Source organism: Corvus hawaiiensis, chromosome 17 (genome assembly GCF_020740725.1).
Source record: "Corvus hawaiiensis isolate bCorHaw1 chromosome 17, bCorHaw1.pri.cur, whole genome shotgun sequence".
Classification (NCBI taxonomy): Eukaryota; Metazoa; Chordata; class Aves; order Passeriformes; family Corvidae; genus Corvus; species Corvus hawaiiensis.
Window position 1 is genome coordinate 1,892,113 of NC_063229.1, and position 26,507 is coordinate 1,918,619.

The window sequence follows — 26,507 nt, forward strand, 5'->3', positions numbered from 1 at the left end:
TGTGCTCCCACAATAAATACATCAAATGTGGTCAAACCAGACAGGCCCTTGCTGTCCTGTGGAACCCCATGAACTAGCCCTGCCTGGAATCCCCCTATGGGGCTGGTTCTGCTGCTTGGACAAGGGGTGGTGGATGAGGAGGAGGAGACCTGGCTCGGCCACCAGGAATGAGAGGCTAAACCCTGTCAGCTGGGCAAGAGGCAACAGGTTGTGGAGCTCTGGTGGGAAGGGCTCTTGTCATCCCCTCCTGAGGAGGAAGCCCTGGTTCCTCACAGGGTGATGGACAGAGGGTGTGGACCCTGCCAGAGCGAGGATGGGTCCCTGAAGCAGAGCCCCGAGCTGACCCCCCACTCTTGCTGTGGCCACACAGTCCAGGCTGTGACAGGACATGGCCGGCACTGTCACAGCTCCCGGCCTGCTCCCCACCACGGGTCCTGCACACCTTCACAGAGCCATCCAATGCTTCCAGGGCAAGGATGAGGCCAGGAGCCCGTTTATTGAGGAGTGGTGACTGTGCTGTCTCCAGCGCTGCCAGAGCTGGCCCCGGGGGCAGAGGCTGCCTGGGCTTGCTCAGTCCCACCAGCGTCACTGCTCTTGGAGCTTCCTTCTCCATGTGGGACCCTGCTGTGTCCGGCTCTGCCGCCTGCCTTCCTCCTGGGGCAGCTCTGCCTCATCCCAGCAAGGTGGGTTGGGGCTAGGCTTGGGTTAGGGTTAGAGTTAGTTTTAGGGTTAGTTGTGCTTTGCCACTGTGGGCCCATGCAAACACTCCCGTGGCTGCCCAGCCACGTGGCAGCAGCACTGCAGGCCTGAGACCCCACTGCTCTTTTCCCCAATCACGCTGTTCTTTCCCCATGAAATGGGGATATTATTGGGAATGGGTGAAATGAGGAGAGGGTGAGGCTGGTACCATCCTGCAGGCTCTGCGGGTGCTGTCAGGGAACAGCTGGGCACGAGACATCAGTCCAAAGCATCCCCTCTCTACCACCTTTTTCCTTGGATGTCTTTGGGTCAGGCCAGACCCCACAGTTCCAGATCCTGGATACAGAACTCCTCCCGATGTGAGAGGATCTCGTTGTCGAATGTCTCGCAGGGTTGACTGCCCCCGTGGTGCAGGTCCCCGTCCAGCCACAGCCCAAACCTACCGCTGGGAACGTGCCAACAGCACTGTCAGCTGGGACCTGCCTCCTTCATGGCTGGAGACCTCCCCTGCCACCTCCTGGGCGACCAGCCACCTCCCGTCTTCACTCTCTGTCCCCCAAAATGGGCATGAGACAGGACAAGCAGCTGGCCCAGGTCTGCCCACCGTGTCTACGGGCAGGGAGCGGGCAGGGAGCGGGCAGAGAGCGGGCAGGGAGCGGGGCAGGGAGCGGGGCAGAGAGCGGGCAGGGAGCGGGGCAGGGAGCGGGACAGAGAGCGGGCAGGGAACGGGCAGGGAGCGGGAAGAGAGCGGGAAGAGAGCGGGGCAGGGAGCGGGCAGGGAGCGGGAAGAGAGCGGGGCAGGGAGCGGGCAGGGAGCGGGGCAGGGAGCAGGGCAGGGAGCGGGAAGAGAGCGGGGCAGGGAGTGGGCAGGGAGCGGGGCAGGGAGCGGGCAGGGAGCAGGGCAGGGAGCGGGCAGGGAGCGGGGCAGAGAGAGGGAAGAGAGCGGGAAGAGAGCGGGGCAGGGAGCGGGCAGGGAGCAGGGCAGGGAGCGGGCAGGGAGCGGGGCAGGGAGCGGGCAGGGAGCGGGGCAGAGAGAGGGAAGAGAGCGGGGCAGGGAGCGGGCAGGGAGCGGAGCAGAGAGCGGGAAGAGAGCGGGCAGGGAGCGGGGCAGAGAGCGGGGCAGGGAGCGGGCAGGGAGCGGCAGCCCTGCCAGCAGGCAGTAGGGTTAGGGAATGAAAGGGCCAGTGCCGCTGGACAACCGGTGCCGGTGTTTTGGGGTTCAGACCATCACCACGTGCCTGAACCCAGCTCCACGGGGCAGCCTGGGTTCCCGTGATGGCTCTGATGGCCATCGGGGCTGGTGGCCCTCTGAGCGGCTGAAGTTGCCGGCGCAGTTCCTACCTGCCCCCACCGACCATCAGCAGATTCACATCTCCATTCACGAAGAGGTCGTTCTTGCCCGTCCACCTGAACACCTGCGTGGGGACAGCACTCAGTCGAGACCGTGAGCTGGGGCACAGCGTCCCCATCCCCATTCCTGTCCCTGTCCTGCGAGGACCAGCTGGGGGCTGCTGAGCCAAGCTGGCTCTGCTCGGGCACCTCCGTGTTCCACGTCTCCAGAAGACCTGGCCGAGTCCGTGGTTCTGATCCATCCCTGCCAACAGCCCTGTGAGCCCTGCCAGGGGAGAGCTGCCACCACGCGCTGCCAGAGAAGTGGCTGCCTCCACGTTCCGCCAGCCCAGCGCTGGGCTGCGACCGCCCTGCCATGTGAAGGGAACCCGGGGAGACCCAGACGGGCAGGGTCCCCCTCCCGGAGCCTCCCTCCCCGCACGCTGCCTGGGATTTGCCTTCCCCCCCGGCCCTGGACAAACCTGGGGGGCTGCTGCCAACAGGGTCCCCCGGCTGCTGTCCCCACGTCCGGCCAAGGAGCAGCCCCGTCACCCCAGACCCCCCCAGCATCACGGGGACCCCCAGGCGGGGCCGGGTACTCGGGACATGGCCAGCCCCCATCCCGGGGTGCCCCACAGCTGGCAGTCTGCAGCCCCCACCTTCAGCTCGGGGCAGAAGGAGAAGAGGAAGGTCTCCCCCGTGCCGTAGAAGCCGCTGCTGCTGCGAATGGCGCTGGCGGAGAAGGCACCGAAGGCCTGGGGAGGCAGAAGGGAGAGACTCACGGCGCGGTGTTCGGGGGGGCTCCCAGCGCCGGGACGTGTCCCCTCCTGCCGGCGGAGCGAGGAGGTGCCCAGGCCCCATGCGACACCGGGCAGCCGGGCCGGGGAGGGCACGGCCGTACCTGCGCCTCCGTGTCCCTGACGAGCAGCAGGGCCGGGGAGTCCGGCCGGGCCCCGCTCCGGTAGAGCGTCCGCAGGCTGAAGCCGTCCCGCCCCGTGGAGTAGAGCAGGTGCCAGGGCTGCTGCGTCAGCCGGGGGGGCAGCTGGGGGCCCAGCTGGGGCACAGTGGCTTCAGTCTGTGCTGACCGGCTGAGCATCCTCCCTTGCCCCTCAGCACAAACACGAGAGATCTCATCCAGAGTCCTCCCGAGAGGTGGTCCCACACATCATTCCTCCAAGCATCCTCCCAAGAGACCCACCTGAGCATCCTTCCGAGAGGTGGTCCCAAGCACCCTCCCCCTCAACATGCTCCCGAAGGGGTCTCCTCCAGCCCCCGCCCCTCCCAGCAGTGTCCTCGGATACTTCCCTCAAGCGTCCTCACCCTGCAAACCCTTCTGAGATGGCTCCCCAAGCATCCTTCCCCCCAAGGGGTGCTGCTGAGGTGACTGTCCCCAGGCACAGGGGGATGTCACCCATCTGGCCTCACACTGGACCAGTTCCTGGTAGGACGGTGGTCATGGCTGTGGGTGGGGCAGATGAGCAGGAGGGTGGGGTCCCTGTGCAGGCCGGAGGGTGCCTCACCTCGTCGATGTCCCTGTCCCGCAGGATGCTGCTGGGTGTGCTCAGCACCAGCCTGCAGGGCTCCTCCTCGGCTGCTGCTGGGGCTCCCTCCCAGCCCCGCTGCCCCTCTCCAGCTGGGTCCTCGCATCCCACGGGCAGGTCTTCGTCCTGGTCGGGCTGCGGGCAGCGGCAGGTGAGCATCCCTGCGGGCCACAGGGAGCAGCAGCTCCCGAACCCCAGCGAGGGGCGTCTCCCATCCTCCGTCCAGGGGTTGGGAGAAGGGGCCCGAAGTCCGCGGGAACGGGCGCGAGGCTGAGCCTACAGCCCAGCTCCTGAGCACAGCCCAGGCGCCGTGCCATGCCGTGCCATGCCCTGGCACCCCGCCATGCCGTGCCATGCCGTGCCATGCCTGCCATGCCCTGGCACCCCGCCAGGCCGTGCCACCGCTGCACACGGAACTTCAAGGATGTATGGCCACCCGACGGGGAGGAAGGGGTGGAGGAGGAGGAGGAAGAGAAGGCAGGGAAGGCTTCTACAACTGCAGCCCCGGAAGAAGGGGTGAAGCCTTGCGTTCTCCCTCTTTGCCCACGGCCAGGCTGACGCCGCAGCGTGGAAGGGGTCAGGGAGGTGCCGCGGTCCTGGTGGCCGCTGGTGACAAGTGTCTCAGCCAGCCACGTGCTCAGGATGGCTGTGGGTGCAGCCCCTGCCCAAGGGCGGGTGGGCAGCAATTCCCGGCCCACCACCCTGAGGGGGCAAGAGGGATGAGCGAGTGCAGCCCCGGATGGCAGGAGATCTGCCCCGGGGTCCCTGGATCCTCGAGAGGCAGCGGGCTGCAGGGGCAGGTCCCACGCGTGCCCGTCACCCTCCGCACCTCCCCAGCACCTCACTCTCCCCAGGGCATCCCCCCTCTGTCTGTCCAGCCCCGTGTCCAGCCAGGCTGGTGCCTCCCAGCGCTGCCCCAGAGCTCATTCCCCGCTGCCATGTGGGACCCTGCCACCCCGGACCTACCAGGAGCTGGTAGCGGGCTCGGAGCCCCCTCATTGCAGGTGCTGGGACCGCGCCGCCGGCGAGCCCTGGCCACCGCCCGGGGTTAATGTTCAGCCGCGCCGGCCCCTCCCTGGCCATCGGTGCGTGACAGGGTGGGTGTGGATACCAGCAGCCTGTCCCGGCTCGTGGGGGTCCAGGACGTGCCCCCCCCGTGCTGGGATGCGTGGGCAGGCATCCGCCTCCAGCCAAGTGCTTGGTGGCCGGGGGCTGCCACCTCTTTTGCACCCCGGCTATCGCCTGGAACCAAGCGGCGAGCCCTGAGGCCACGAGGTGCCCTTGTTTTGGCATCACCAGGGCAGGTCGTGCCGAGTTGCTCTTTGCAACACAACTGTTGCAATGGTTGTAGCAACTGCCAACACCTCTGTGGTAGGGTGACCCTGGCTGGACACCAGGCACCCACCAAAGCCTCTCTCACTGCCCTCCACAGCTGGGCAGGGCAGAGAAAATACAGCAAAATGTTCATGAGCTGAGATAAGGACCAGGTGAGATCCCTCATCAAATACTGTCAGGGCAAAACAGACTCGAATTAGAGATATTAACTGAATTTATTGCTAACAAAATCAGAGCAGGATAATGACAAGTAAAATAACACCTTAAAACCACCTTCCCCACACTTCCGTCTTTCCCAGCCCTGCCACCTCCCCTCCAGCAGTGCAGGGAGATGTGGAAGGGGGGTTATCACCTGTCGCTTCTGCTGCTGCTCAGGGAGAAGAATTGGTGTCCTCCCCCTGCTCTGGTGTGGGCTCCTCCAGGGGCTGCAGGTGGATCTCTGCACCCCCGTGCCCTCCATGGACTGCAGGGCCACAGCTGCCTCCCCATGGGCTTCCCCACAGAATCCCAAGGGAATCTCAGCTCCAGCTCCTGGAGCAGCTCCAGCCCCTCCTCCTGCCCTGCCCTGGGTGTGTGCAGGACTGTTCCTCTCACCTATTCTCACTCCGCTCTTCTCTGAATGCAATTACATCTGCACAGTAACTTTTCTCTTTCCTTCTGCTTAAATCCCCGATCCCCGAGGCATCACCACCATCTGTGCTGGGCTGGGCCTTGGCCAGCAGTGGGTCCATCCTGGAGCTGTCTGGAGTTGGCTTTGCTGGACACAGGGGAAGTTTCCAGCAGCTTCTCACAGAAGCCACCCCTGTAGCCACCCCACTACCAAAACCTGGCCACACAAACCCAGTACAGGAGGCCCTGGTGGCACCTCCCTCACTCCCAGAGAGCCAGTTTGGGACTGGCAGCTGAGGCAGGGACCCACCAGCCTCAACTGCCTCTGGAGAAGCCCCTGCAAATCAGGGAAGAGGGGCAGTGCCCAGTGTGGCCCCTTCTCACTGATGTCACCCCCAAACCACCCAGCCTGTGGGTCCAAGTGCAACAATGCTCCATTTATGCCAACCCAGGACTTCCTGCATGCCTTGCGTGGCGGCACGATGGCCTTGATGTCTAGCCCAGGCCCTGGGCCCACTGCAGGCATTTTGGGTTGTTCCTCATCTCCATAGCAAGGCCCATTGCAGCCCTGTCAGTCCTGGTGGGTATCAGCTCTGTTGTGCCCACCAGCCCTTGATGGCAGTCAGAGTTTGGGGGTTCCTGGTGCCTGGCACAGGTGGCATTTGGTCACTGGCAACACTTGGTAGGGACCAGATGGTTCTGGTGGCCCCAAAGACTTTCTCTGGGACCCAGGTCAGTCCCAGCCTGAGCTGCCTTAGCATGGCAAGCCCTGCCCCGGCCCTGTCCATACCCCGACCCTCATTCTGTCCACGTCCTTGACACTGCACCTGCCTCTGTCCCTGCTCATGCCTCTGCCCTTGCTCCTCCCCTGCCCCAGTGCTCACCCCACTACCTTCCTGGGGACTGCTTGAGTCCAAATTTGGGACTCGCTCCTTCAGGAGACCCAGGCAGACCCAGCCCAGGGGGCTGGAAGTGGGCACAGCCCCAGGAACAAACCCAGCGGCTGCAGAGGACAGGGACAGCAGCCCTCAGCTCAGTCCCGCCGCCCCCCGTCACCATCCCTCTCCTCATGGTGAATTATTGTTGGCTTTGTGGAAAGAGGGGCTGTAAAATGAGCAGCCCCCATAGCCCCTCTCAGTTAGTCACCCTCTCACCTTCTCTTACACCGCTGCCTGGTTACCTGCACAGACCCGGCCTCCCCTAAAGCCGGGCTGGTTCAGCCTGCCCCAAACCCCGGTTTCCTTTTTGGTCCTTGCTTCTGCCCCCAACCCGTGTTTGCTTTCAAATCCCCTCCTACCCCCGCCCTGTGACTCTCAGTGCCTCCCACACCTCCCTCACCCTCCAGCCCCCACAGCCACAGAGCACACGGTGTCCAAAACTTGCACAGTTTATTATGCTCCTGGCCTGCCCCGCCGGCCCCTGGGCCCCGCGGGGCTGCCCCGGGCCGGGGCTGGCCTGGGCTGGGCTGGGCTGGGCGCGCCTCCACCCGCAAAGCGCTGACAGCGGTGCAGTAAGGCAAACGTTTGAATTGTCCGCAAAGAAAGATCTGCTTACACACCTGCCTGGGCACATCCAGCTCTCGGCTGCTCGGTACCAGGCGCAATTTGGTTTCCATGTCACGCTCCCAACCCTTTGGCTGTCCCTTGGGAGCAGTGGTGATGCTGGAGGCGGCTGTCACGCTGTGGTCACCGTGTCTCAGTGCCACCACGCAGCCAGCAGAGCGGGTGGCTTCACCCCAGAGTGTCACATTCAGGGGGGAGCAGCAGCAGCTCCAAGGTGAGCAGGCCTGAGCACACAGAGGAGTGGGGGGGAGCAGGCGAGCTGATTTAAGGGAGCGCCTGTGCACAGCCACGAGCCCAGCACTGAGCGGCTCAGGGGTGACAGACAAGTGCACATCCAGTAGTGATAAGCAGCTGTGGAACAACTCCGTAACAGCAGTGGCTGAGGCTCCTCCTGGATTTGGTCTGAGGCCTTACAGGGAGATTGTGACACCTCCTGGTCCCGGCTGCTGCCCCAAGTGATCACAGCAGCACAGCGTGAGCCCAGCACTGCCAGGCTTTGTCACCCAACAGAAACTGGGAGCAGTGGGAGTCCATCTCCTCAGCAGTATTCCTTCTGAGACCTGCAATGCCTCTGTGCAGCTCCTGGCATAGCTGTGTTGCTCCAATGGGACAGAGCAGTTACCTGGTACCCACCCTGCTCCTGATCCCATCCCAGTTCTGGTTCTTACTTGTGTTTGAGTGCTGAGGTCACCACATGTGGCAGCAGCTCCAGCAGTCCTCTAAGGTCATCATCCTTGGTCACCCAACTCTTTCACAGCACCCACTGGAGTGGGAGTGGGACCCAGGTCACTCCCAGCCGAGCACATGGGATTCTTCCAAATCCCTTAACAGCAGAACCACCAAGAAATGGAATCTGCAGCCAGGGCTGGGGCACCAGGTACCCAGAGATTGCCTCGTGCCAAGCAGTGTTACTGGTCAAAGCAGTGAAGGGGAAGATCCCAGGAGAAGCAAACATCCCCAAGATGCAGTGGTGGAAAACAGTTCATGGTCTGAGCTCCAGCCCTGGGTTTAGCTCAGACACTCTTGTTCCTGCTGGACTGCCAAGAGCTGATGGCTGAGGTCAAAGTGAAAAGCACAGCTGAGGGGGGAGGCACTGCAGCTCTGACAGTCTCTGTGCTGAGCCTGCAGCTCAGGGGGATATTCCCAGAACCTCAGCCCTTTCTTTCAGTAGGTATCATTCCCAAAGTCAGACCTCATTCAGGGAACCTTCCCCACCCACCCCATGTACCCCAAGCTTTGCACGTTCCTCAGAGTGGCCCATGTCCCAGGAAATGGTGGTACAGTCCTTATTTCAAAACCAGCATGGCCTCTGTCCCATCCTGCCTTGTCAAGTGGAGTCCGTGAGTGAGGTAGTATTCCCGCCGAAGGAAGGCATAGAAATAATCCGAGATGAGCAGGATCTGTGGAGTGAGATGTTCAGACACATCAGTGGTGCTTCAGAGCCAGGAATAAAGAGAGACACGTGTTGGTGACAGACCCCGTCGGGGGTTAAGCAGTTCCTGGCCTGTTCAGCACATGCTGCTGGAGGAGCCACTGTGACCTTAGGAACACCTCCACCCCCTCGCTGTGTTAAGCCAAGGGAGGCTCACATACAGCAGCTCCATGAACTGGCCAAAACGTGTGATAGTGGCAGCTCCAGCTGTGCCACAGCTGCACACACCATCTCAGCTGCACCCATAGGACTCCTGTCCAAGGGCTGTCCCAGAATCACAGGGTCATTTCAGTTGGAAAAGACCTCTGAGACCACTGAGTCCAACCTTTGACTGATCCGCACCTTGTCACCCACGTGAGTGCCATGTCCAGGCATTCCCTGGACGCCTCTAGGAATGGGACTCTGCCACCTCCCTGGGCAGCCCCTTCCAAGGCCTGACCACCCTTTCCAGAAGGAAATTCCTCCTGGTGTCCAACCTGAACCTCCCCTGGCCCACCTTGAGGCCGTTTCCCTTGTCCTGTCCCTGTTCCCTGGGAGCAGAGCCCGACACCCCTGGCTGCCCCCTCCTGTCAGGGAGTTGTACAGAGCCACAAGGTCCCCCCTGAGCCTCCTTTGCTCCAGGCTGAGCCCCTTTCCCAGCTCCCTCAGCTGCTCCTGCTGCTCTGTTCCCTTCTCTGGACATGCTCCAGCCCCTCAGTGGCCTTCCTGAATGGAGGCGCCCAGAACTGGACACAGCACTTGAGGTGCTTCACCAGTGCCCAGCACAGGGGACAGTCACTGCCCTGGTCCTGCTGCCACACCATGGCTGGTACAGGCCAGGTGCCCTTGGCCTCTTGCCCACCTGGCCACACCAGGCTCTTGTTCAGCTGCTGTAGATCAGCACCCCCAGGGCCTTTCCTACTGGGCACTTTCCAGCCACTCAGCTCCCAGCCAGGACAACTTTGGTTGTACTGAGGCACACAGTGGGACTGTTCCCACACCTGGGGGCCTTGAAACTGCAGGAATGGGCGACAGTGGATTCTCTAAAGCTGCCACCTTGGGAAACTGCCTCGGCTGGGGCAGGCTGGGCTGTGGCAGGGACCTGCTGGCTCAGTAGTGCCATCCGTCCCTTAGCCTCTTGCAGAGTGACCTTCCCCCAGGACTGCTGCTCTCCTCCATTTGGAAACAGAAGCACATAACTGGAGTAGAAAACTGTTTCAGTGCCAGCCTGAGCTGGTAGGCATTGTCCTCGTGTCCTAGTGTGCAGATGCCACTTAAAGCATCGCTTTGGCACTATGGCACCTGAAGTACGTGGCAGTGCTAAGTGCACAGAGGGAGGACAGTCAAAGCCTGCCTGGGTTACTGTGCAATACAGCACAGAAAAACACAGCAGCTGCTGCAGAGGCTCAGTGGCAGGACAGGAGGGGATGAGGGCCAGGTGGAGACCGGGGCCAAGAGAAACAGGGCTGCAGACTGCTGAGGTTAGGGGAGAAAGCGTGAAGGAGAACAGACCCAGGGAGAGGGAAACAGCCAGGATCTGCTTGCTTTGCTGAACTGCTGACAGGCTCTGTCAGTGCAGGTGACATTACCTTGAACTAACTTCTCTGCAGATAGAAAAGAAAGAGCTGAGGCGCATGGGGATGAGGGCTAGGTCTTTCTCACAAGGAAATTAGACAAGAAATTTTTGCTGTCTGCATTTACACAGAGCACAAGACCTGGCAGGATCTGCTATGACTTTCTCAGGTAGGAGATAAAATCCTCTTGAAATATCAACACCTGCCATGTCTAATTAAAGTTTTACTATTCCTTTCATTCCATAGCAGGACATGTAATGAACCACTCCCAGTTTCCTATCAGCTTCTCTTAGCAGAATCTCTATTCTCCCTCTCATCCTGTGCAGTCTCTTTTGGTTTTACCAAATGAGTATTTTCCCCATTAATCAAGGGTAAGAGTAGGTGATTTTATGCCCCTGGTCAAAGTGTTCCCCTGGCTTTAGGAGAAGCAGACAAGCATAAATGGCTCAGGCACATTCAAAATAAAGTCAACTTTAACATAAACATTCTGCTCACCCCCATGTTAAACTGCCCCAGGGCTCAGGTATATGACAAGCAGCACAAAGAAGAGGAAGGACTTACAAAAGGTTGTAGCACCTGTGTACACTGAGTTCCACCCTTCAAGGGTGCTAAGCTCTGCTTTCCCTAAGGCCACTGGAAGTCATGTATCCAGAATGGCCTCAGGCAAGGCAGGGAGAGCAAGTCCTGGCATCACTGGCACCCTGCACGTGCCGCCACATCTCAGAAAAAGAGTGATGGTGCCACGTCCCTGTGCATGGGCAGGTCTCATTTGTCTGTTTTCTGGCCCCACTGCTACTGCCCTGAGGTTTTTCCATTCCCTCTCTTAGCTCCCCTTCTCCATTCACTTGTGCTTGGTCCTGCCACACTGAGATGCTTTTCCTCAGCCATCAGCAACAGAGCACAGAACCTGCAGTCAGCCGGCTTGGATTGTTAAGCCACAGCTCAAACACCACAAGAACTCTTTCCATTAGTGTGCCAGGGACTGAGGAACAGGCAGAATCCAGGAGGAGAGCCAGGAAGCTGCAATGCAGGACCACACAGGATGCAGAGAGCCAGCCCCATCCTGCAGAATTCACTGCTGCTGACAGGCCACCCCATCCAGCAGCCAGCCCACAGGGCAGCTTCATTTGCCTCACTCTACTGACCTGCCCTACGTTGAAAGTCAATGTGATGGCATAATAAAAATTGGAGTTGGCACTTCCTGCATAAATCCACAGATGCCACAGAACAGGGAACAGGAAGGAGCAGAAAATGAGCACACATGACAGGATGAAGATGTTCCGGAGGACTGCAAAAGAAAACCAGCTGTTAAAATAATGTATTACTGAGCAGTCATGGTCAGACAACCAGCAACAGTACTTAGGGTGTGTGCAGGGGGTCAGAGGCACTTTGCCAAGACATACTTCCCTCCAACAACCTTTCACAGGTTGCTTTAGTAACTTCCTGGATAGTGGTTATAAGAAATCCACTATATTTCCCCTTCAAAATAAATACTTCTGCCTTTGCTGCAGTGTGAAATCTCCATTTGTAGCTCTTTCCTTCTCGGCCCTGCTTCCAAACATTCTTTCTTGGATGACTTTGGTTCTTTGGTACCTACACTACAGCAACCAGCAGCCTGCAAAGGGGCCTTTCCAGCAGCATCCCAGTTTGGGGAGCAGAGCACTTTAATCCCTTGCCTCATCAAGCTAATGACAAAGGAAAAAATGAATCTGTGGGTTATAGGAAAAGATACTTGGGAGGTGGCAAGGAAATGAAAGCACCACAAAAGGAAGAAACTCATACAGGCCAAATGCACTGACAGACACATGACCTCGGGAAGTGCAAGAATCCAGCAGTCTGCCTGAGTATGTGCCAGGTGGACAAAAACCAAGCACAACTTTGTCTAAAAGAGCTGGGAACTACCAGGGCAGGAGAGGTTTCCTTTTCTGTGAAGTGCTTTCGCCTGTCCTTCGGTAGCAGTGCCGTAATCCATCCTGGCACTTGTGCTGCTGTGCTTGGCTGCAGCTCAGCCTATGCCCATCACTCTGCAGCTGAGGACAGCTGATGTTTTAAGAGCATTGTCACATCCAAACCTCTTCCCACCTATTCTAAACCTCTTGTTCAGTAGGTCTGTTCACACACTTTGGGGTGGGAGCATGTGACAGATGACTGCCCTGTGACTGCATGCTTGGAATGTGCCACTGATCTACACTGAGCAAGGACTTCTCAGAAGTTCATCACCTGCTACAGCTGTGATGTGCTCAGGGCCAGCCTGGGGATTCCTGCCCTGTTTGATCACAGCTGCTTTGGCCTCAGCTCTCCTGAGTCTGAAACCCACAGAGCAGTTGGTCTCCAGGTCTCCTGACTCCTGACTAAGTCTCCTACAACAGGCAGGTGAGCTGTCCATGAACACACTTGGCCTGGCCTGGAGAAGGCTGCAGTGAAAGGCCTGGACAACCTGGCAGCGTTGGTCAAAGCAGTTGGTTTAAGCAAGAAATGCCAAGAAAAACACACCACTTCCAAACCTCCCTATGGAAGCAGGTTCTATAGACTGAGCCTAAGAATCCACAGGAAGCTCTATGTGATTTCAAGAGCTAAGGAGGGTCTCTTCGAAGCATTTAAGAAAGATTGGACAATTGCTTGGAGTAATTCAGTTACTTTCACTCTAAGCAAAAAAGCAGATTCAAAACAAAGCACAACTGCAAGGTCCAGCATTTTAAGGCTGGGGGACTGACAACTGCAGGAGCACTGTTCAAATTACACAGCCTTAAATGGGAGTGAAGCATCTGGAGGATGCAGGACTGTAAAAAGTTCTTATTAAAAAGTTAATCTTCAGACCAAGATGGAGAGAGGGGGAAGATAAGGTACCAGTGAAAATTCCCTCCTTGACCAATTTCAACCCTAGTCCTAAAGAAATGTTAGGGACTGTATCAGCAGAGGAAAAAAACCTCCAAAATCCAGCCTCCTCCTAGGCACCCCATGGAGGTCATGAGAGCCTATGAACTTGGGTCTGGTTTGTTTAGTGGTGACCATTTAATTTAATCATTTGACAGGCCTTTCCCCATTGCAGATAAAGAATTATCAAGCACAAAGAACTTACATCTGTAAAGGTGGCTCCAGACGGGCAGGAAGGCCATGTACAGTGCAACGTCTCCCACGGTGGGATAGGACTTGAAGATAGAAATGATGGCGAGCTGGACAAACATGAAGAACACAGGGTGCTCCCTGGAAGGCAAAACAAACAAAGGCTAAGAGCATGCAGTAGGGCCTCTGGAAACTGCAAATAAATATCAGCAAGGGCACAGATGTGCTGCAGGACAGGCTCAAAGAGGCTCCTCCAGCCCTGTTCTCTCCAGACTAGGCTCCGAAGGCTGGGGGGGTGGACAGAGCTGCCCTGCAGAGCAGCAGCGTCAGGGGAGGCACATCTGCCACAGCCCTCGGGCCTCCCTCAGCACACATTTACACACTGCACAATGGTCATCTGCACTGTGCCTCCCCCAGCTCTGCCTTATTCCCCAGAAGCAATTAGCACCTGCCCTCTGATGGCAATTTGGAGAAGCCCAAAGCCCATAGTTATCCCTCTGGGACACCTGATCTATCCAGTGCAAGCCAAAAGACAAGCTCACTGAGAATGCAGGTGTGTTAATGGGTGTTTTTATCAGAAAGAAGTCAGTGAACTCAGCTAGCAAAGTCCCCAAGTTCCCACTTTTTTTCTGACAATGAAGTGCTTGAAGTTCCAGCTTTCTGACTACACTGGCTTATGCTGGCAGGGAGCAGGCACTTCTACAGCCTCCATTTCTGCTGCCTCTCCTGATGCTTGCAACAGAGTTCCACTGCAGAGCCCAAGTCACTCTACTTAAGAGGAACAGAGCTGAAACGATGGGAAATGAGGACACCAGGCCCTGTTAAAAATCTTTTTCAAGCTCATAGATCAAGACATCTGACTTCAGCTGTAGAAGCTTCCACTAGAAAACTTAAGAGTAAAAGAAGTAGCAAAGAAACACACTCATACTTACTTTAACTTTATTGCCAAGGGAATGGTGTAGAAGAACACATTGATTTGAAACACACATACAAAGAAAAGACTGAAGTGTTCAAACATCTCTGCAAAGAAGTACCAGAAAAGTCCAATATTGGGTGTCAGGTCTGGAACAGAAAGGCTGAAATTTGAAAAGAAAGTCATGGTAAATTTTTTAATGGACGTTTTTCACTGCCCTGCTTCTGCTGCATTAATTACCATTGTGTGCTACTGCATGGAGGACCTAAATTGTAAATCCATGAAAGAGAAACTAAATGGATGAAAAGGTGGAGAGCAGGTTTAAATCCTGCTGAGGAATCCTTCCTGATGTCCCAGCAGGATTTAAACCATTCTCAAGCAGACATTTCTCCAGAGAGTAGTATTTCACAGCCACAGTAGCTCAACAATCAAACCCATTTCCAGTCACTCAGTCAGTGGCAAACTGCTCCTGTCTTTAATTTTTGCTGTTATTTAACAGAAGTTGGAGTTGGCTAATGGCTGCTTTCCTCCACATATTCTTTCTTTTCTTGCATTGCCAGTAAATCACAGACCCCACACTTCCTGGGTCAAGCACACACTTGTGTGTGATGGGCAAGAAACAACCTGGGTGGGGCCAGACAGAAAACCATCAGTAAGAATCCTTATACTTACATAAACCCATAAACAGATGGGATAAAATCCCAGGAGTTGAGCAGGAAGAAGGAGAGGCAGATGATCACCACGAGGCTGCACAGGTACAGGGATGCATACTGCATGGTGTAGAGCCAGAAACTTTTGCTTTTCAGTTTGATAGGTATGAACTGACGCTGAAAGAGAAACAGAAGCACCTCGTCAGGTAGAGAGCCACAAGAAAGCCTGAGTGTTCAGAACATCATTTTAAATTGATGAAAGAAAGCATCAAACATTGGCACTATGGCACTTGAAGGAGCAGCTTCCAAGCACAATTTGCTTGCTGTTCTTCACTCTGGCCAATTAAGTCATACACATTGCACGTATTCCCAGAACTGTGTTTGAAGCTGGTCATTTCTGCTTGCAGTGAGTCACTCCGGTGAACACATGCACAGGTGTAAGATTTACACACCCCTCTGCACAGCTGCACTGGTACCTCAGACGTTTGCAGCACTGCACTCGTGCCTGTCTTCTCCTGCACGAACCCACTGCCCAGGGGGACCGAAAGCCCTGCTCCAGAACCCCCACCCTGTGGTACCACCACTTGGCCTGGCACTCCTGATCTGCTGCTGTCAGGGAGAGAGGACATCCACTGAGCTCCTAAGCACAAAGGAGTCCCTCTGAAAGCTGGCTTCCTCAAAGTCCTGCCACTGCCACATGTCCTTGTCACAAGTCAGCCTCAAGCCCTTGTCATGTAACATAACAGGTATCTCACTCCACCAGGTCCCCTGTGCCTGTGTACAGACAAATATACACAGGGGCCAACACCTCTGGGAATCGCTCAGCATTCTGCAGCTCCAGGTCAGTGATGTGGTTTTTCCATTTGGCCCTGGGGTTTGCAGTGGCAGGAGATGTGCAGAGAACCTGCCCTGACTGCTGTGTAAAGCTCACTGGGTTTCCTCAGTCAGAGCGGGTTTAATGTCACTTGCTGGGACAAGGTAAGCAACATCACCAAAAAATTTTTGGCAGGACAGATTGAAAAGAGCAGGAGAAAAGTGATTTAGTTCTGTACAAAGAATGCAGGAAAGTTCATTTACAAATTTAGATAAAAGGACACATACTGACATGACTGCCTCTAAAGGCTGCAAATTAGGCAATCACATATCAAAGCACTTATTGTTTGTGAATGTGAAGTACAATGCTTGCACTTTACTCCCAGCTTACTTTGACTAAAGTTAAAAGAGAACAACCGAGACCAAAGATTTAAAGATATAAATGTTCCTAAAAATCACCAAATGAAAAAGCAACACCAACTCTGCAGTTCTTCTCTTTAGTCTTTACTACTAATAATAAAATTCCTGAAAAAAAAGTAAGAGACATTCATGTCAGACAGTCAGAGAAAGAAAATGAATTACAACTGACTCCCATTCTGTCTGGAAGCTCAGAGATTTGAGAACAGGCTAGTTAAGTAGTGAAGATAAGCTATGAAAATCACCACCAGAAGCAACCAAAAAAGACTGGTGAAATGCACAACAGCAGCATTTCAGAATCATAATCATTTCAAATACCAAAAATTATCACAAAGTGATCTGTGAAGTGAGCTGAGCCTCTGCTGGCGTCACAGCCTCACCTTGCTGCCATAGCAGGATAAAATTAGCAAGGTCAGCCCTGGTGGGATTCAGGGTCTTGTTAATGGAGAGGGAGAAAGGACAACCAGCCTCTTTCCAGAACATGCCTTTTGCCATTAAACCCCAAACCAGCATTTTCAAACTCCTCTGGGTCTAAGCCCCTTATTGCTGCTCACACCACACAAAGAACAGCACTTATTTTGGGCAAGCTAAACACCACCCAGTTCTGTAGGTGACTTCCTGCTCCCTTCTCTTCACACACAGGCATTCCCATTCAGGGTTCAAATTTGCCATGGCTTGAGGAGAGTCACTTTTTCTGAAACTCTGCACTTGTCTGACTCCCCTCGCCAGGACTGTCCCTGCACAGCTACAAGAAGACAACAGGTACCAAGAGTTAGAAATCACCTACCTGTAGAAGGTAAAGCAGTGCTGGAGCAAACAGTGTGAGAGGGTAGAGAGACTGGTATGTTGCTAAGGCCAGAAACACAGCACTGAGGAAGGCACTACCTGCAAAGAAAAAAAAAGGTTCATTTATAAGGAACTTTTGCTATGAACAGCCATACAGACAGGAAGTCCAAATGGGAAGAAACTCATAACCCTCTGCAGGGGATTCCCAAATATCAGGAGACCACTTAAAGGAGTTTTTAGCAGAACATATCCTGGAGGCTGTCCTCTTGTTAATGACATTTTGAATGGAGAATGACTCATTCCATAAGAAAGAGCCACTGGCTGGTTTATATTTCCTGTCATTCACACACAGAAGGAGATTTATATAATTCAGTCTATATAAAGCCCATGCTGGCTGCTGTTAATGCACGGGAATGCATTCACTTAAGTCATACCTGTATGTAAGAACTGCCATACTGGGCATGCTGGATAACCTCATCACCAGAATGTGCTGTGGCCTCAGCAAAGCTCTGTGCAAGAGAGCATGCAAAGTCTGCAGCTGAAGGAATGGACTGCTTTACTGATACCAAAACTGAGGCACAGAAAGGATTGGCACAGCTTTTCCAAGTGATCTTATAAATATGAATGCCTTTATTGAGGCAGCTTTATTTGAGGTGTCTCAGTGTTGGGTACTCACATTTCTCAACTACCAGTAACACAAATAACATCCAAAAGATGTCAGGTTAAACAGTAAAAATACAAGCACCCAGTGCAGTAGCCTGGTTATAGCTATAGACTTGATGGAAGTCTTCTGTAAAAATAGAGCTCAGACAAGACAAGCTCTCAGCAAGAGCCCTGACTCAGTGCATTGAACCAGCTGTCACTGCTGAGAGCAAACACTCAGAGAGCTCCTCTCTGCTTCCTCCTCTGAAAGGGAAAATACAGGGTTACCTGGTGATGAGCCTCTCCTCAGCTGCACTCTCCTGACAGAAACCTCCCTATCCTGTATTTTATCCAGTGTTCAATTCAGCACAGATCTAAAGAAGTGATTCCCAGAAATCACAGACATAACTTGATATCCTCTTTGCCCACTTAAACCCCAGACTGCCACACTCCCAGTCAGAGAGAAACCACGAGACAGCCTTTGCCTATGACCAAAGTATTGGTCTTAGGGTATCAGTGAACAGTTAAAAATCAGTTTAACTGAACAGATCCCACTTGTTTGCTATTGCAAATGCTTTTAAATGAAAACACCTCCTGACACAATTAGCCAATAATTATAGGAAAACTTTCTTTTCGAAATACTAATAAAAACTATCTATATCAGCATTTTTTTGCAGTGCCTGGGTCTGGGCCCTGCTGGACACAAGAGATCAGACTGACCTTTCCTCTGATCCAGCAGAGAACTCATTAAAACGTCAGTGACTAGTACAAATCATATAGGCTAAAAGCTTTTAGCACTGGGGAGTCATAAAAGAAACAGAAAGCTGGCATTATGCACAAAATGATCGAAACAGTGACAGATTCTGACATAATCTACTCCACTGGGCTGGTCTGGGTCTCTGGTTACTGCTTCTGCTTCCCCAAAGCTCAATTAGTTCATTTCAAACCATGTTTACAACTGTGAGTGAAAGCCAAATAATAGCTGCAGGCAAATGCTTGCTTTTGAATAAAAGTTCAAGGATAAGCTTTGAAAATAAATTGTTTATGACGCTTAAGTGCATATTCACATACAAAAGAAGAGCAACAGAACTCTTATGTCCTGCAATACACAGACCCATTTCTTCCTGAACAGAAGGCTACTTGAAGCCAACCAGGAAAAGGAGTCAGTTTTTAGATGAAACTCCCAGGTACACTGAGGTGAAAGTAAGTTTTTACTTGACCATAAAGTCTCTTGATCTCACAAATTCATTCAGGACTTGTTCCAGTCCTGTTTCTGCTATGTTGCACTGAGATCTCCATAGCAATCGTATCTGTAAATCTTCCCCTGGATTTAATTTTTGCTACATTTCTAATCTTTCTGGAAAGTCATAAAGAACTCTTTTTTCTTCACTGTGTTACCTTTTATTGTAGCTAAAATGAAGAATGCAATGACAGAGTTGTTGATGGCACAGGTGGACTTTGCCACACAAGACATCACAGTGTAGGGGTTTAACAGGTAGCTGAAAAAGAGCAAAGCTCAGGTTACATTCCAAGGAGCATCTAATTAAAGAGAAGTTCAAAGAAAAAAAAGATGCACTTTGCCTTTTCTTTTTGTTTATTTACATTTGATGGGATCCTCTCATCAGCAAATTAATTCAGCTGCACAGGTTTTTCAATCTGAAGCAAAAACCAGACCTTTGGATTGCAGATTTGGACACAGGGGCCACTACAGAAATGAGACTTTGGGAAGATGTCCAAAATGCAAGTTCTGGCCTAGAAAATGACTACCAAAACGGTTTCTTGCTTTGCAGAAGCATTGTACATTTATTCGGTCAGATCTAGGATTCCTGGGTCCAAAGGAAACTTTTTCTGCTACTCACACCTACTACTTCTGAAGAAGAATAAACAGAATATGTGATGGAAACAAATCTGAGACATGGGCAGAGTTTCCCACAACCCAACCAGTCTCCTGCTGCGGCAGAGCAAGCCTTTATGTTCACCACAGCACGATCTGAGCACAAAACCTGCCAGCTATGCAAGACTGGCACACTTTAATTGGAATTACAGAAAAACTCTGAATGACTTTACATTCCAGGATGCAGCCACACTTTAGTTAGCAAGGATGCCAGCTCCTCTTGGAAATAAGAATTACAATAATCTCATTTAAATAGGTTCAGAGCAAAGAAAAAGGTTTGGAGAACTACCAATACAATAAGTATGATAATGTACTGATCAGCCTTGCCAATAACTAATTTACTCATCAGAGTCAGTAGACAGGGCTGATGATTTCCTAATTCTCTCTTTATATTTTCCAATGTCTCAGAGTCCCAGTCTGTCTTTTTCAGTGTTTCCAGAAGGCAGCCTACAGCAGGACAGGTACAATTTAATGCCAACTTTGCTGTGGCAATGTGCAAAACAGTCTGCAATTTACCCACTTTACCCTTCTGGCCACAGGAAATGTGCCATTTAAAAAATTCATATGAAAACAAGAAAAAATGGCAACTTATCTAATGGAGAACTCTCTCTGATACAGAACAATTTGGATCATTTCTTTGTGTCAAAATATCAGTTAAAAAAATTCTGTAACAGCAGGTACCTTGCTTGTATATTAGTTATTTTAGTTGAAGCCTTCTGAAATTAAACAATGTTTAGTATACAGAGGAACACCAAGACATGAAATTAATAAAATGACAACATGAAAACATCTTTTAACTGTTAGAAGCAATTGTGGATATTCAAGTTGTGATATTCAGCAAGCATTTTGTCCAGCTGCTCAAAAATTCTCCTAACTTTTCTGAAAAGATACCATTTGGAAGGCACAGAATCAATTTTGATAACATTATCATAAAAATAAATAGGAATGTGATCTGTGCTGACACAACACTCTTGTTACCCAATTAATGACCTTACGCTGCTGAGCCCATCTCAAAGGGCCTGAGTGAATTCACTCATTGGCAACAAACACATGGAAATGCATCTGCTTTTCACTTTCAAACTGAGTACTCAGGGCCAATAGGAAATTCAGAATTTCTGTGGGAAAGAAACCAAACTTTTGACAGTTTTTGAAGGCCCAAATGAGACAAATAAACCCCAAAGGGAGCTGAGGAACCAAAGCAGCCCACTGCAGCCTACAAGTGCAATACTTACAATAGTGCTACCTTGAGGGGGATGTAGTGCATCTCCATGGGTGTCTGGATGAGTTCAGCCACATCTGGGGCATATTTATCCAGCTCTATTAGGAGCTTCTGCTTTTTGAACTGAACAAGGGAGAATGATCAAAGACTGTCAGAAGAGGAAAGTCATTATTCTGTACTACTTGTGTAATTCTATTTCATATTACTCAGCCAGTTACCTGGGGTTTCTATTTCTGTGGAGCATATTCAAGCCCCTGGCATGAGCTAAAACTTATGTTATGTGAGGAGTTGTAGAGAACAAAAAAATCCCTATCTTCTCCCAAATACTTAACAACTGAAGTGAGAGTCAGGAGGAAGCAGATAATCTCTACTTGTTTAAACTTCCTTAATTACCTGTGTCTATGCCTTGACACAGCTACCAGTGAATTCACCACACTAGTGTTCAATACTCAATCTTCCTAACACCTCTCTGGATCCCTAATGAAAAGCTAACTTTATAAATTCACTGTTCAACACACAAGTCCCTGAAAACCCAAACTCCATTAGTATGCAGTCTTTGCTGTTTTAAAGATGGATACTTCTATGACAAATCCCTCTTTAATCTCTTTTGTTCTACGAGGCTCTCTATGGAGACAAAAGAGAAATCTGAAATATGAACTGACTGAATAATGCTATGGTGAGACAGGACAGAGATGCTAGCAGTAAATTCTCAACAACCAAAGTAATTCACATGTGGAATTCTTACATGCTTGCAGTTCTATCCTGAGTTATTTCCTTAATCTGAAAGTCAGAGGACAGGGAACAAGCACACAGCTGGGTGGGAGACCACCGAGATGCTGTAGAAAATGTAGTCTCCCTGCTGATGTTGATACCTAATCCCCATCCCCCTGGAACTACAGAGAGCACAGCACTGCTTACACAAAATGTTCTTTGAGAGCTGGGAGGAGTCACTCACCTCCAAATACACATCCTTATAATTTGAAGGGGTATTGGAAGTAGTATCTGATGTCAGACTTTCACCACACTCACTAGAATGATTTATGTCACCTTAGAACTGTTGGAAGGTTTCGCTCCTTCTTTTACACATTTCTAGTCTGTGTATTACCTCATGCTGTGTGCAAAGAAACCCTCTCCAAGGTATAACACCCAGGCTGTAGAAGATTGTACCCTGCTGTGATCACCACTCAGTGTGTAGCAAGACACTGGAATAGTGCCACAACACAATTTAAAATGCCTCAGTTGTTTACCACATTCGGTCCTGTTTATCATTAAAATATGACCAGATTTACTGCAACAAGGACTTGGCACCACCTCCTCTAGCACATCTTTCCTTTGGCCCAAGGTAATTATATTTGCTGGGAGAAGAGGACTAGCAACATTGGGAAGTCAGCTTACCACAACTTTGTTGAAGTCCTGGATTGCCAAGTAAAGGGCAACAGCAGTTAGCACATCAGTTATCTAAAAAAATCAAGGGATAGACTGATTGTAAGCAAAATGAACAAATGGAGAAAAATATATTGGTCAGCATTTAACAGCAGCTCTGATCAGACTCAGCTCAGGGGAACAAAACACAAGTTTTAAAAATCCTGAAAGGCTGATTTGTACAGTGCCCTCACACATCACCACTTCACCTTGAAGGCATGAGCTGTATCAAAAATATGTATATTCACAAAACAAGAGAATGGGGAATTAAGAGGAAGTAAATTGTTCATGGAGAGCAGCACGTGAGGGTAATAGAGAGAATCACTGGTGTAGTGAGAGCACAGCAACACTGGGGCAGTGCCCAGCTGGTTAAACCCACCTGGCCACCAGTGCAGCATGAGAGTGCCTTGAGCTGCCCCAGACTGCCCAGGCAGCAGTACAGGGCAGATGCCTGCCTGGCAGGGACCTGGGGACACAGGCTCCACTGGGTGCTGTGTGCAGCCAGCTACAGGACTTCTGTTCTTCTGAATTATGCAGAAGAACTCGCAGGACAATTTACAAGAGACATTTGGGGCATTTGTGCTCCTTGCAGGTCTGGTGTTTGGCAGACAGAAACAGCAGAGTAGGAATTGGTGAGAAACAGCAGAGTAGGGATTAGGCTGGGGAGACAAAGTATTTTGTTACCTCTAAGAGATAACATTTGAAATTTGAAATAAAACGACACCTTCTATCCCTCTGTGGGGATACTTATCTAAGCAAGAACTCACAAAAAAGAAGGAATATGTACAAGAGGGGAAAAGCCTGAATGTGGGTTTGTGCAGGCAAAGCTGCCTTTCTAATTAACTGTGAGCTCAGCAGGAATTTGAGCTACAGGGAAGCTGAAGGACTGAAAAGAAAGTCATACTCAGCATTTCCCTGAATGGGACCTTTCAGGAGAAGCTTTCCAGGAGCACTTACCATGAACACCAGTTCAGCATATTCAATCAGGAAGTGAAAGAGATAGATTATCAGTGGGGTCTGAAAGAGAGCAGAAAGGAAATCCACATCACTACTGTCCAGATAAAATACCAGTGATTTGATGAGACAAACTACAAGAGTTGAGCAGTTCTACAAGACACTGCCAAAGGTAATTTTCCTTGGCCTCTTCTCCAACACTGGCATTTCAGAGCAAAGTGATTAATCAAAGCACACCTACTGGTCTTTTTCCTTGCAAAGTCCTCAATGCACTTTATAAAAGACACCATCAACTCTGAAAATTGTATTCTATTCCAACTTTTCAATTCTATACAATAGTGGTAGACTTACAATAGAAAGCATACAAAGACCAGCTTTAGAAAGTAATTTTTTTTCTAGAAAATCTATTTTTTCAGGCTGTCTGCAGGTACTTCTGAATAATTTCCTACATAGCTGGTTCCCCTGTTGTTTAGATGAGTCTTTTATAATGTAAAAAGAAGAAAGCATGTTAAAAACATAAGGCAGTAGGGTTACAATCCTATCACCCTCTTACTCCTAGAGCTTTTCCCTTCTAAGGTACGAGGAAAAGCACATTTTTGAATAATTCCCATCACACAGAAGCTTAGTCTGGAAGGACTATATTTACATGCTGCAAATTCAGCCTTCACTGTGAGAAAATAAATTTCTTTTTAAATGCTTTAAAAATAATGTGAAGGTCTATATAAGCATGGAGAAATATTTCACAGTCTGGGAGAAATTCTGTCTAAAGAAGTAGAATTTAATGAAAAGTAACCAGTTTTCAGAGGATACCAAGTACCTGCTTCACCCCAGGTGACACTATGTATGAGTGTACCTTCATATCAGTAAGACCACCCCAGGGCACAAAACCCCACAGGTGCTGAAGTGCTTTTGTTGGAATGAGGTGTTTTCAAGATGAGGAATAAATAAACTGCGTGCTTGTGCTAGTATTAGAATTTCCAGGTGCTGATACCCAGTAAATCCTATCAGACTCACAGTGACACTGTCCCTGCTCCAGCTTGTGCTGACAGAAACAGCTGGATGTGAACAGAGTATTTCACTTATTACAGAGTTGCCCTGTCTCAGAGTTTCTTCATGCAGTAACAAATATGACACTGTCTGCCCCTGCACAGGGAATGCACTGGGATTACCTGGATTTCCTCGTGCTGGTCACTGCACAACCATTGCTCAGACAAACCACACAAATTTGGGTTCTCTGCAGTCTTTGGGACAAGACAGGCCCCCAGCCTTCTCCAGACCCTGAGCAGTCAAACGAAGACCCCTGCCACTGGAATATCACATTTAAAACCAAGCATGCAAACCAACCTCATGAAAAATAGCTCCAGAGTATGGCGAGACCCCTAAATCCAGCAGAGCTAATCCTTCGACCACTGAAACAGACAAAACACCTGCATTAGAACCCTGTAAGGTGGGAGGTGAGAGATCTCATGGTGGCAAAACTGCAGTTTTTAAAACACTGACACTCGAAGAATCTCACACTGAATGAGTGACACCAAACCTCCCAGAGACAACAGTCAGCCAGAACTGATTTGCCCCCAGCTCTGCCATGCACGTTCCTGCATGGGCACTCACCACCTACTTATTTGTTTCAGGTACAAATGTTCTAGATGAATTCTTTTGCACTTAACACCATTTAAATCACATGCATGGTACCTCCTCCTTTTGAGTCACCTGTTAGGTGATATATGGCATGTGTGCTGGAGAAATACTCAAGTCCAAGAGGAAAACCACAACATAATATAGAATTTGAACTGTTTTGCCTCATTAGATGTAGGGAGGCCTCAAACGTCCAAAATAACAAAGGGAAGAACAGAAAAGAACAACATGTTGCCAGGCAAAGCTAAAAGCTTTATCTCTTGTTGAAACTTGCTGACATTTTATAGCCTTAATTCAGCTCCTTTGTGCTCATGGAGTTACAGCTTGCCCTGCAATGCGTGTGTGTGCCTTTCCACAGAATCCCCACCCTCCTGAGCACAGAGATTCCCTGGGACTGAGCAGAATGCAGGGAAAGGAGCTAAGGGAAACGGGCCCATTTGTTCAGAGAGAAACAGGCAGGACACTGCAGGAAAACACAAGAGCTGCTCAGTTCAGTGACATGCTGGAGAAATAGATTCTGGCTGCCACCAACTCCTGTATGGCGACAACCCAAGCTTTTCAAGATGATCCTACTTTTTCTCCTTACTATCTAGATACCTACCTTGATGCTCTAAGGTGGTATTTAGAAAGATTCAATTGCACAGGGAAGTGTGAAGTGCTACATACTGCGGAGCAAAGACCTCAGGTCATCACATGTACTTGTACTTTTGACCTTTATTACTTCTGGGCCACTCTTTTCCACCCCAAAACTGCAAATAATTTTACCTGCATAATGACTGGATACCAAAGGGACGTCTTTAAAATAAATTAAGGTTCCTAACAGACTCAGATGATACACAGATTAACGTCACTGAAAAGCCGCGATTACACTGTACCTCACTCAGCCTTCAAAAGAGAATTTGAATCACTGGTAACGTGTGGGGACACCAACTGAACAAGGGCAATGAGCTGGGGGCCGTGCAGTGCCATTCTCACCACGACGCGGTGCGTGTGCAGGGACAGCGGAACGGGACGGGCGCGGTCCAGGCTGATGGAGCCACACGCTCCGTGCCGGCTCGGTCACACGCCCGTTTGTGAACATGTGTGACACCACCAGTGTCCCCGGCCAGCTGTGAACCGCGACGTCCTGGCTCCAGCCCTGTCCTCTGCCTCCAGCCCCGCGGCCCTCCCGCTCCCCGAAGCCGCCGAGCACCGGCTCCCACCGGCTCCTTGCGGGTACAGCTGCTCAGGGCCCTTGCGTGCAGCTCTGGTTCGGGCCTGGGCGAGCACGGCCCGGCCCTGCCCGGGGCGCAGCCGGGTGCCCTCCCCGCGGGGCCGCCCCCAGCCCGGCCGGGATCAGGTCCTGCCCGCCCGGCTCGGGAGGTCCCGCCGCCCTGGCCCCTTCTCGCCGCCCCCGCGGGGCTCGGCCGGGCCAGCGGCGGCCCGGCCCCGGCTCGCCAGGCCTCACCTCGCTTCCAGGCGTTCAGCGGGGACGCCACCTCGACCCGCTCGGCGATGAAGACGGCGAGGCTGGAGCGGTAGAGCGCGGCGCGCACGGTCACGGCCGCCAGCACCACCAACACCAACGGGGCCGCCATCCCGGCGCGCGCTCCGCCGCTGCCGCCGGCTGTAGTTCCCGGGCGGCGGCGGGGAGCACGCCGCCAATGAACCGGCCCACCCAGGCAGACTACATGTCCCAGCAACCCTCGCGCCACAGCCTCCCGGCCCAGCTCGGAACTACGGCGGCCGCGAGTGGGGCTAACTAGCAGGATCGCGGAGGCTGCGGGCGCTTGGAGCGGCCAGGCGGAGGTCTCACTCCCCGTCCCCCGAGCTGCCCTGTCCCGGCCGCGCTTGCCCAAGGCGACCACACGGACCAGCCCCTCCTCAGCCGGAGGACGGGGAGGGTCTGTCCTCGAGCGGCATCGCGCTCCCCGCGAGCCGTCCCTCCCGCCTATGGATCCGAGGTTCCTCTGGATGGCAGCTCTGCCCAGCTGGAGCAGGGCCTGGCGGGCTGGGCCCAGCTCGGGCGAGGAGCGTCGGTGGCTTCTGAACTGTTTGGA

The 26,507-nt window shown here is 52.1% G+C and overlaps 2 protein-coding genes across 4 annotated transcripts; both read right to left on the reverse strand.

Annotated features, from left to right (window-relative positions):
• Nucleotides 1-463: 463 nt before the first annotated feature.
• TLDC2 (TBC/LysM-associated domain containing 2) lies at nucleotides 464-4,603 on the reverse strand. The gene is made up of 6 exons (XM_048321984.1): nucleotides 4,536-4,603; nucleotides 3,549-3,704; nucleotides 2,930-3,082; nucleotides 2,688-2,783; nucleotides 2,041-2,114; nucleotides 464-1,144 (listed from the first exon to the last, which is right to left on the reverse strand). The coding sequence occupies exons 1-6, from the start codon at nucleotides 4,566-4,568 to the stop codon at nucleotides 1,009-1,011; spliced, it is 648 nt and encodes a 215-aa protein (XP_048177941.1). The 5' UTR covers nucleotides 4,569-4,603; the 3' UTR covers nucleotides 464-1,008.
• A 2,281-nt stretch (nucleotides 4,604-6,884) lies between these two features.
• PIGU (phosphatidylinositol glycan anchor biosynthesis class U) lies at nucleotides 6,885-26,118 on the reverse strand. 3 transcript variants are annotated; one of them, XM_048321951.1, is made up of 12 exons: nucleotides 25,916-26,118; nucleotides 24,178-24,242; nucleotides 22,837-22,896; nucleotides 21,853-21,915; nucleotides 20,471-20,580; nucleotides 18,743-18,843; nucleotides 16,704-16,801; nucleotides 14,709-14,863; nucleotides 14,056-14,199; nucleotides 13,140-13,264; nucleotides 11,206-11,348; nucleotides 8,277-8,475 (listed from the first exon to the last, which is right to left on the reverse strand). In XM_048321951.1, exons 1-12 carry the CDS (start codon nucleotides 26,043-26,045, stop codon nucleotides 8,362-8,364), a joined length of 1,308 nt encoding a protein of 435 aa, XP_048177908.1. In that variant the 5' UTR covers nucleotides 26,046-26,118; the 3' UTR covers nucleotides 8,277-8,361. The 3 variants fall into 3 exon arrangements, with proteins under 3 accessions (XP_048177909.1, XP_048177908.1, XP_048177910.1); XM_048321952.1 differs by lacking the exon at nucleotides 11,206-11,348 and having other exon boundaries at nucleotides 6,885-8,475; XM_048321953.1 differs by lacking the exon at nucleotides 24,178-24,242 and having other exon boundaries at nucleotides 25,916-25,962.
• Nucleotides 26,119-26,507: the final 389 nt, after the last annotated feature.